The following is an 11,210-nucleotide window of genomic DNA, read 5'->3' on the forward strand; positions in this document are numbered from 1 at the left end:
ATAGACGACATTTCAAACATAGGAAAATGACAGAAAATCACCATTCTTAATGTTATCAAGATTGGCCAATTGGAGTGCTGTATTTTGTGCCTCTTGTATCATGTTCTATGCTACCTATTAATCAATAAATGAATAAAAAGTGTGATACGCCATTCGGTGTCCTCTCTCTCGTGTAAGTTAACTATCAATAATCGAATAATAGCAGTTTAGTGTAGCTTTTAGTGCAGCAAAGTGTAAATGTGGGGGGTCCAGGAATTTGGTTTGTTCCTCTTGTGTGAGGGAGAGCCGCTGTGGCCCTGTCAAGTGGTTCCTGCGAATTGCCAGGTCAGGCGGAATCCCCGGGACCCTGCACCGAGTCAGAAGAAGAGCATGTGGCCCGGGATCCAGCGGGCGGTGTTCGCTGGTCCAACACCATCTCAATGTGGCTGAGCAGGGCGGTAAAAAACTGGGGGACGCCCTCGTAACCTGAGAGAAAGACCAGGGGAGAGTCAGAGCATACAAAACAGTGTGTCGCTGTGGCAGTGTGTGTGTGTGTGTGGTGTGTGTGTGTGTGTATCCTGCTTTGTGTCGCTTACCCGGAAAGATGTTGATATCGATGACGGTGAGAGTGTGGGTGTGTATGTTGATGATCACGTCCACGCCGAACAGGGCCATTCCCAGCTGGGCCCGCAGCTCCCTGGCGAGCACCGCCACCGTCTCCGAGCTGGGCGGTGGCAGACACGGCATCTGTTCATCCAACTGAGGAGAAAAAAGTAATATACAATATATTATACAGATAGATGGATGGATGGATAGACAGACAGACAGACAGACAGATAGATAGATAGATAGATAGATAGATAGAAAGATTACTATATACATTATACCTAATGATAAACAACAAAATATATAACTTAAAAGATAATAATAAAAAATAAATAAATACATAAAAATTACAAGTGACCCAAACAATTAAATAAAATACATTTTAAAAATGAAAAATATGGTCACGACTAATGAAATAATGGTAAATAAACCTAATGACAAAACCCTTAATATAAGCCAAAAAAAAAAAAGACAAAAACCCAATAGAAAAATAAACCTAAAATGATAAACCTCAAATACAATAAACCTCAAATACAGACAACTATATCTAGGTTTTTGTACATCAGCAACGATTTTGTTTGTGAATATTATATTTTTTTGACAAAAATATTTCCTATGGGAGTGTAACCAACCCATCTCCTAAAATCAGGTGCGTATGTGTCATGGGCAACAGGATTCATGGGAAAAATGTTTTTATTAAATATAAAAGACCATGCGGAAAGTAGGTGTCACTGAGGATTCTAAGGAAGGCATTTGAGTCATTACATTTTTATGAAATGCTTATTCACACACCAAGGTGATGATCTGCTTTGTTTGCATTGTCCCCAGCATTTACAACACTGTGTTAACACTGACCGCTGTGAGGTGGGAACTGGACTCGGGCTTAGACACCTTGTGGCTGTTGAAGAAGATGGTCTTTCTTTCTGAAGGGGCATGAAAAAAAATGTAAACTGGGTTGGAATGATACGAAATGGCTGTAGAATAAAGAAGAACATCAACCACAACAATCCCACCCCGCCCCGCCCCGCCCCGCCCGCCCCACCCGCCCCGCCCGCCCCACCCCGCCCCTGTGGGGGAAGGTAGGAGAGCAGGACGGAATAAAGTCGTATAAGCTTTAAGTGTGGACCAACCGCAGGGGCCCGAGGGGAAGTTCTTTAGTGAGGGCCGCTCCACGCAGAAGTGTCGGTCTCCCACCACGAACACCTTGTGCAGGACGGCGCCGTGGTTGATGAAGCTCTGGAGCACACAGGGCGGCTGCACGGCGGCCAGGCCAGCAGCGCTGAAGATCAAGGACATCTGGGGGGAGGTGTGGAGAGCAGAGCGGAAAGGTGGAGGCAACGGAAAATGTACAGTCAGTTTCTTTTCCTGTTAGTGTTTACATATTTTTAATTTTTAGGATTTAGGTTTATTTATCCATCTTTTTTTTTGGAGAATTTTTGGGTTTATATTTAACGTTTATCATCAGGTTTATTGTACATGACAAAGTTTTTGCTGTTCAGTTTGTTGCACTTACTTCATTACTTATTGTTCAATATTTAGGTTTATTGACTATGGAAAATGTAACTAAATCTATCTGTTATTGTAACAGCCAACAACTTTTTTTTTTATTGTTTATCTATATAGTGTTTATATTTAGGTTGATTATTTTATTGTTAATTGTATATTCCCTATCTCTTGTTTTCTAATGAATCCTTAGATTTACTGTCTCTTGCCAATTCCATCAGGTGAACGTCAGGTTTATTGAAACTTGCCATTTTCTTTACTTTTCTACCATCTATGTTCTTATCTTCTTCTTCTTCTTCTTCTTCTTCTTCTTCGACTTCTCCTTCTTCTTCTTCTCTTATTATTATTATCATTATTAATAGACGTCTTGAATCTTGAATCTGTACTGTTCATTGTTTATCTTCAGCGTCGATTTCTTGTATATTGTTATGGTAATTTCATTACTTATTATTCAATATTTAGGTTTATTGTCTATGGAAAATCTACACTCACTGAGCACTTTTTTAGGAACACCTGTACACCGACTTATTCATGCAGTTATCCAATCAGCCAATTGTGTGGCAGCAGTGCAGAGCATAAGATCATGCAGATACAGGTCAGCAGCTTCAGTTAATGTTCACATCAACCATTAAAATGTGGGAAAAAATGTGATCTCAGCGTTTTCCACCATGGCATGATTGTTGGTGCCAGACGGGCTGGTTTGTGTATTTCTGTAACTGCTGATCTCCTGGTCTCTAGATTTTAGCCAGAATGGTGAGAAAAGAAAAAAAAAAAACATCCAGCGAGCGGCAGTTCTGCGTACGGAACTGATCCGAATCCAATAGAACACCTTTGGGAAGTGACGGGGGATTCGCAGCATGAATGTGCAGCTGACAAATCCGCAGGTATTTGGCGATGCAATCATGTCAACATGGACCAGAATCTCAATGAATGTTTCCGACATCTTGTGGAATCGATGCCAAGAAGAATTTAGGCTGTTTTGAGTGCCCCACCCGGTATTAGTATTGTGTTCCTAATAAGGTGCTCAGTGAGTCTATCTATCTATCTATCTATCTATCTATCTATCTATCTATCTATCTATCTATCTATCTATCTATCTATCTATCTATCTATCTATCTATCTATCTATCTATCTATCTATCTATCTATCTATCTATCTATCTATCTATGTGAATGAATCAATAAATCACTAAACAGATAAAAGAGACAACTGTCAACAGCTTGGAATATTTTTAAACAAAATGCCAGATCAGACTTAAAATGATCAACTGACCTCGTGGGACAGTGAGCCGTGTGCAACTCTGGTTTTGCAAACTGGGGGGACAGCAAGGAATAAAAGTGTTTAAACAGCAACATAACGTGCGGACGGCTCAGTCTTGACCATGATGCTTTTTGGTTTCAGGTGAAGAAGGTGTGCTCTACTGACTGAGAGGGAAGCTGAGGCCCTGGGTCACCATTGCGTGCTGGATGGAGGACATGTCCCTCGCGGTGTGGATGGCCAGGTAGGGAGGGCTGCAGATACGCCAGTCTGGTACGGACAACAGCGCATCAGAGGACAATCTCAGGACAAAAACCGCGGGACCACAGAAACGAACGGGATATTGTGAAAGGACAGAGGAGAACACAAGAGAACAGAAAAGAGCAGAACAAGGGGACACTGAATGGAAACCGACTTCAATTGTCCACATCGGGGGCGACATTCATTTCACACAAATGCCGGCGCACTGTACCCCTTAGTGAGTTCTGCAGCTGGCTCATGATGCGATAGGAGGTGAAGCGGTCGAGCAGCTGGGTCATGGCGGGAAGGGGGTCCAGGAGGATTGTGTCGGGGTGGGCCGACACATAGTTCTGCGGTGGTGCCAGAGATGAGAGCACTGCCTCAGTTTAAACCAATGTTTTTTACAACTCAGTACACGATGAGAGCGACAGATTGTGATTCCATAGGTTTTGATCGTAGTGACGTGTAGCTCGCAGAGCTAGTTCTGTCGGACAACTCCACGGTGCCACGCCCATGATGGGCCGGCATATTTAAGCAGCTCAACCCTTATATCCAACGGGGGATTTGAGCTCACCGCTCCAATATTTCTATTTCACGAACTATGCCTATGTTTGCTGCACACCTCGCCGCGAGTGATGAGCAACAGAGCCCAGACGCCCAAAACTCAAACAATGCAAAATAAATAAAGATCGTTTTAATGAAATCTAAGAGTTGTCCGTCAGAAATAATTTTCCCATAACAACTCATGCAGTGACATTGAGTTTTTAATCACATAATACCCAGAACTGGGTAGAATTCTCAAGAAGCATTGTACCTTTGAAAAAATATAACATTTAATAAAAATATCTGAACTCAAGTGTATTATTCCCCACTTGAGTAAGAGTGTATTAGTTCAACAAGTTACTTTAGGAGCTGTTACTTCTGTCTTCATCTGTTTTAGTGTCTTAACAGTCGACAGAATTGTACTCAAGCTCAGGCATTGAGGTTTCAAGCTATTTTGGGTTTGGAGTTCACGTTGTTATTACTATTGTTTCATAGCACATTTTTAGCTGTACTTAATTTAGATGACGGGAGAAACGTAACCAATATCAAGAGCAGAGAGCAAGAATGAGAGATGTGACCAAATGAAAAACTAAAGCATAATTAACCCTAACCCTGGACTCGACTGCAAGGCTGGGGGGGGGGGGGGGGGAAACAACCTTCCTTCTTTGACTATAAGAAAAATCCTCCCTGAAAAATGTGCTCAGAAAGGACAGCGGCCCATGGAGCCGAACCCTAATGGAATCGTTTTCTCGGCTGACCTGGAAGTTGGCGAGGAGCTGCTGGGACTGCTGGTCGCTCTCGGCCTCGACCACGACGTCGGACAGCTTGTGCACGATGACGTCGAAGGGTCCCTGCGAGGCCAGCGGCTGAGCCAGGTCGATCTGGAACAGTGGAGAAACAGCCATTTTTCAACCGACACCCTCCTCTAGGCACACACGCACGCACGCACACAGACACAGACACAGACACAGACACAGACATACACACACACACACACACACTTTTGTAAATGGGAGCATTTGTACAGCTATTGTGTACATTACAGTGGGGACGGGAGGCCAGTCTGTTTGGTTATTCATTGTAATTGTCCTAAATCATGTTCATGAGGGACAGTTCCATCTATTTGGGCTGTAGAGCTCCTGCGGAGAACAACCCGGGGGTTAAAATGTGGCTAAACTGCCATTGTTCCCTCCCATGATTTGGAGAGAATTCGGCTGCAGGTGGCTGTGACACAAATTGCCCCAGTGTAAGACACCTGTAGATGACGCTGTGTGTGTACGTGTACGTGTACGTGTGCGTGCGTGTGCGGGTGGATGGGTGCATGTGCTCTCCTTCATTTATGAATGAGTGTGTGTGTGTGTTCTGCATGTAAAAAAAATGACACTGCAACATCGACTATCCGTAAATACACATGCGTGTATCAGTACAGACACGTGCCTTGCGTCACACACACCACATGCACACAGCTATGGACAACATTACGGAAGCATTATACCCTCCACTACAAGGCCATCTCAAATATTTACTGTGAACTCATTTATTGAATCCAAATGTGCACGACTGTAAGCGTAAAACGTCGAATGAATATCTTGCGATAGTCCTTCTCTTACCTCCACCACCTCCACCCCGTGGCCCCTGCAGAAAATATTACACAAACACTTTAATCCACTTCTGTCCACCACTGATGGTGTCAAGCTAGTCTCATGTTCAACCGATTTCGTTTTTTTTTTTTTCTTTTTAATTTTAATTGTAATTTTTTTTTAAATAGGTTCGAGGTCTGTCGGTGTGTGGCGGAGAAAAGACTTACGTACGCACACATCTCTGCAAACGCATCGAGGTTAATCCTCCGCCGCTTCTTGTCGCTGAGGCAGAAGCCCACCCTGCGGCCTGACATTTGGACCCCGACACACTGGGAGCACCGGGTCTCTCTCTTTTTCTCCCCCTCCCTCTCTCTCCTCTCTCTCTCTCTCCCTCTCCCTCTCTCCCCCTCTCTCTCTCTCCGAGGGGACGGACCTCCACAAACCAAAGGAAGAGAGAGAGAGAGAGAGAGAGAGCGTGGGAGAAGGAGGGAGAGAGATATACAGTATATTTATTTTATCTGTATCTCTATCTGTCCGTCCGTCCGTCTGTCTGATGTTTTTTGGTTTTTTTTTCTCTATTTTATTTTAGACTGTCTTTACTTTAATAGTCTTTTACATTTTGTGTTTTCACTGTAGGTGAAAGCGTTCACTTCTTGTTTTCCGCTTCCTTTGAATTGAATTGACGTTGCAATTTTAACTGAGAGAGAGAGAGAGAGAGAGAGAGAGAGAGAGAGAGAGGAGAGAGAGCGAGAGAGAGAGAGAGAGCTGAGAGAGAGAGAGAGAGAGAGAGAGAGAGAGAGAGAGAGAGAGAGAAAGAGAGAGAGAGAGAGAGAAGAGAGAGAGAGAGAGAGAGAGAGAGAGAGAGAGAGAGAGAGAGAGAGAGAGAGAGAGAGAGAGAGAGAGAGAGAGAGAGAGAGAGAGAGAGAGAGAGCGAGAGAGAGAGAGAGATAGCGAGAGAGAGAGAGAGAGAGAGAGAGAGAGAGAGAGAGAGAGAGAGAGAGAGAGGAGAGAGAGAGAGAGAGAGAGAGAGAGAGAGAGAGAGAGAGAGAGAGAGAGAGAGAGAGAGAGAGAGAGAGAGAGAGAGAGAGAGCGCCTTTGACCAACCTGTTGCTTGCCTCAACTCCCCCCCCCCCCCCCCCCACACACACACGTCCAACCCGCTAAAACCTCTGCTATGGCAGAAAAGATTCAAAAATACATCATGTCATATTTCAAAACAATCGTCCAAATAAAGTAAAAAAAAATAAAAATAAAAAATAGGTCCAGAGTTGCCTCCGCCGGCGGAGCGGTCCCGCTGCCCCTGCGCCTCCCTGTCTCGCTGCTTCCTTATAGTCCCTTGGAAACAGAAAGAGAAAGTAAATAGACGGAAGGCGCTACCGACGCGTTCGCCGCCGTTCGGACCGATCGAACGGGCTTTGGTCGTTTTCGTCTCAGCGGTCCACGCGGTCCACGCGGTCAAGACGATGTCCCGCGGCTCCAACGCCGGTTTCGACCGCCACATCACGATTTTCTCATCACGATTTTCTCGCCGGACGGACGACTCTACCAAGTCGGTGAGTCGGGGTTTCTCCCGAAAGCATTAAAGTCACAACGGCGTCGACAAAGTCATCGATCGCGACAACGATGAGTCGACATCGATAAATTGGCGATATTTTGGGGACGCTGACTCGTGGTGCTTCCTGCTGTGTCTATATTTTCATATCACGATATAAAATACCGACATATCCACCAATACATCGGTAACGTTTCTGTCATGGGTGTTTTCAAAGGATATTTATGTGCAATATTAAGTGAAGTATAACTATGATAACGATGATAACATCACCCACATGCACATGCCACGACCCTCCACACACACGAGTTTGTATGGTGTCAATGTTCTCTATCCGTGAAGAGCAATTTTTACTCCAGATCCAAAGGATGTGAGCACACCTACACAGCTTCTACCCAAAAATGATCCATTGTGCAATGAAAGAAAATGATGAATAGTTAAACTTCCCCATGATTTCATTTACAAGACTTTATCACCATGAGGGAAGGTACCATAACGACGGTTTTGATCCTAGTGTCACCGTCATCTTCCTAAGTATAGTATAGACGAGTATGGAAGGTTGGACTAAATCATATCTAACAATAAAAAATCTTCTCAGGGAACAAATCCCCTGATATTGGGGTCCCAGAGGCGGGGTGTCAGAATCACTTCTCTATTCTGTTCTATTCTCCCCTATTCTGTGGTTGGCTTGCAGAGTATGCGTTCAAAGCTGTGGCCCAGAGTGGGTTTACAACGGTGGGAGTCCGGGGAACAGACTGCGCTGTGGTGATCACACAGAAGAAGTTGCCGGTACGATATCAAGAAACACACAGAAACACGCGCACACACACACACACACGCAGTCATGGGGGTCAGATTCGAAGCTTGCCAAACGACGCTTGACAGAGTAGCCACTCCAGCATTCTGCCGACTCGACGGAACATTAGCCGATGCCGTTGGACACATTCCCAAATGTGACACATTATATACCTTATTAAGGTTTTAGTATGAAAATGTTTATGCCGCGAAATGTATTATAATGATAATCATTATGTTATGTCGTACCCTGTCTGGACCCCAGGACAAGCTGCTGGACTCATCCACCGTGACCAACATATTCAAACTGACCCCTCTCATCGGCTGTGTGATGACCGGACACAGCGGTGAGTGGCATTTATCACCGCCTATCACCATTTATTACCATCGTCACCAGTTCGCTATCCATCATCCCCCTCCCCCGCCCCTCTTGCAGCCGACAGCCGCTCCCAGGTGCACCGGGCCCGCGTGGAGGCGGGGGAGTGGAGGTACAAGTTTGGGTACGACATCAACGCGGACGTGCTGTGCCGCAGGATGGCCGACATCGCTCAGGTGTACACGCAGAACGCCGAGATGAGGCCGCTGGGCTGCTGTGAGTGCCGCCCCACCGGGGTCTCTTCCTCTACGGCCTCGACATTAACCTCATTTTCAGGTGTTTGCGTCCATGGGCACCACATGACTCACAAATTACCAGGCGGTTTTGGAGAATGTGTAGCTCTTTTTGGTTCAACAGCAACAGTTGCATAAAATCGAACTATGGGAGTGAGTCAGGGTTCTGTGGTTCCCCCACTGTACGAGTAGTTGTATTTGTTTTTTATTGCGTCTTGTATTTTATGTCATGTTACATACAGTATATTGAATATGCCCACTAGCTGTCGTTTTACTGCTAATACTAGGAGTATTAATAAAATAATCAATTAATCCATCAGTAGAAAACAATCAAATTTGATTTGTTGAATAATTGGTTAGTTGATGTTTCATATAATATATATATATTTTTTTTTTACATTATTAACTTATTTTTCAGTCATTTTAAATAATTAGAAAAAAACTTTTTATTTTTTGCTTGTTCAGTATACAAATCAGTATATATCAGTAGATGGATATTTAAACACACAGATACCTATATGTTTAGTTTCCATTCCTGTATATTTTTATTTTATTTTATTTCATAATATACATATATTTTCATTTATTTACATTTTTACTTTTTATTCTGTTATATTTTATATATATTTTTTTTAATTGACAGTCTGAGAAAAAAAATAAAAATAAAATAATAATAATAATAATAATAATAATTCAAGATTCAAGATTCAAGATTTTTATTTGTCACATACATATACATATGTATGGAAGTATGTATATGTATGTGACAAATAAAAATCTTGAATCTTGAATCTTGAATTATTATTATTATTATTATTATTATTATTATTATTATTATTATTATTATTATTATTATTTTATTTTTATTTTTTTTCTCAGACTGTCAAGCTTTTTAAAATGCTAATGGTCTGTAGATACACACCAAAAATCGCCACGACAACTTCTTAGTACAGTGGTACCACGACTTACGACTGCATCTACTTACGACTAATCCAAGATACGAGTAGCGATAGTCACGTAAATTTTGTGTTGACTTGCGACCGACTGCTCCAAGATACGACCGTGGAAATTTGCAGTTGGCGCGTCGGTGGCCAGTCAGCAGTCAGTCAGCGGGCGACCTACATGGTGTGTGCACGTAGTTCATGGCTTATCAATATTTTTTTCATATTTACTGTGTTTGTGCTGTGTATTTTGTTTATTTTCACCCTTCATGATTTTTTTTCATTTATTCCCCCTCCTTGCAGGTATGATCCTGGTGGCCATGGACCCCCAGCGGGGCCCGGTGCTGTATAAGTGCGACCCCGCCGGCTACTACTGCGGCTTCAGAGCCACGGCAGTGGGTGCCAAACACAGCGAGGCCAACACCTACCTCGAGAAGAAGCTGAAAAAGAGGCCAGAGCTGAGCCAGGACAGGACCGTGCAGGTAGGGGTAAAAATGTGTCCGTTTTCACAGTTGGGTCTGCACAGCTCCCACAATTTCTGAGGCTTTTTGGCTGTTGAGCTTCATGGAAAACGTTCTCTCTTCCCACTCTAGTTAGCCATCTCCTGCCTCTCTTCGGTCTTGTCCATGGACTTCAAGGCCAGTGAGCTGGAGGTGGGCTTGGTCACCAAAGAACAGCCCAAGTTCAGGTAGATTGACCGCTGGATCGCGCATCATACAGCGGCAAAGGGGGAAACATTTCACATTTCATGATGGAGCGGCCTCTGATTTTTACGTAAGACTTTCCCCCGCTCTCCCTCCCTCTTCTCTCCCCTCTCTCCCCCGCTGCAGGACCTTATCTGAGGCGGAAATAGAAGCCCACCTGGTGGCCATCGCAGAGCGGGATTAGAGGGGTTTGACGCTGCCGTCACACAACGCAATATAGTATCGTTTTTTTTCAAGGTTTAGGTGTGATCCGAGTAGCTTGCTTGACTTAACAACAAAGTATTGTGAAAAATGTCCGTCTAGACAGGCCATTAAGTCTCAAAGTGGAAAAAGAACAAACCAAAAAAAACAGAACACTGGCTTTTCTATAACTAAACCTGTGCATAAAGCAGATGATACGGCACAAATAATGTTTTTAATGTGTAATCTTTTGATCCGTCTTCATCTTGTATGGTCATTGATTGATTTAGAATGTGGTCAAGGTTTGTTTTGAAGGTGAGTCTGAGCATATTTCTTGAGAGATCCCGCACACACAGCAATGTAGGGAAGTATACGATGTTCAAAAGCAGATACTTATTGTAGCTTCCTGTGTAGTATAGAACAGTTCTGTTGATTGCACCAGCCTCAGTGTCTCTAGACATCCACAATACAATTGCAATAAAACCACCCCGTTTGAATATCATGGTTAATGTATTTTGTATATACATATTATTGAAATGCAATGGTCTGACATTTAGAACACACAGCTTTAATTAGCAGGACTTGGACTTTGGAGGGCCATTATACTTTGCATGTGGGCAACTGTTTTGAATTGGGTTATATTCATCCCTGTACCGAAGGAGGTGTGAGTGTGTGTGTGTGTGTGTGTGTGTGTGTGTGTGTGTGTGTGTGTGTGTGTGT

General features: G+C 43.6%; 1 protein-coding gene and 1 pseudogene across 2 annotated transcripts; one reads left to right on the forward strand and one right to left on the reverse strand.

The window, feature by feature from the left end:
- Nucleotides 1-325: 325 nt before the first annotated feature.
- On the reverse strand, nt 326-6,023 carry LOC307234875 (inositol-tetrakisphosphate 1-kinase-like; the record flags this gene model as incomplete). The annotated part of the gene is made up of 10 exons (XM_080006740.1): nt 326-465; nt 576-738; nt 1,441-1,508; nt 1,716-1,881; nt 3,362-3,402; nt 3,515-3,616; nt 3,819-3,936; nt 4,888-5,010; nt 5,740-5,764; nt 5,941-6,023. 10 exons carry the CDS (start codon nt 6,021-6,023, stop codon nt 326-328), a joined length of 1,029 nt encoding a protein of 342 aa, XP_079862866.1.
- Nucleotides 6,024-7,172: 1,149 nt separating this feature from the next.
- LOC307235218 (proteasome subunit alpha type-6-like) lies at nt 7,173-11,007 on the forward strand (annotated as a pseudogene). Its single transcript, XR_013844786.1, has 7 exons — nt 7,173-7,262; nt 7,956-8,050; nt 8,322-8,403; nt 8,493-8,648; nt 9,910-10,088; nt 10,200-10,294; nt 10,437-11,007. The product of XR_013844786.1 is annotated as a proteasome subunit alpha type-6-like (transcript).
- Nucleotides 11,008-11,210: the final 203 nt, after the last annotated feature.

This window comes from Zeus faber, assembly GCF_960531495.2.
Source record: "Zeus faber genome assembly, chromosome: 9".
In the NCBI taxonomy this organism is placed as follows: domain Eukaryota; kingdom Metazoa; phylum Chordata; class Actinopteri; order Zeiformes; family Zeidae; genus Zeus; species Zeus faber.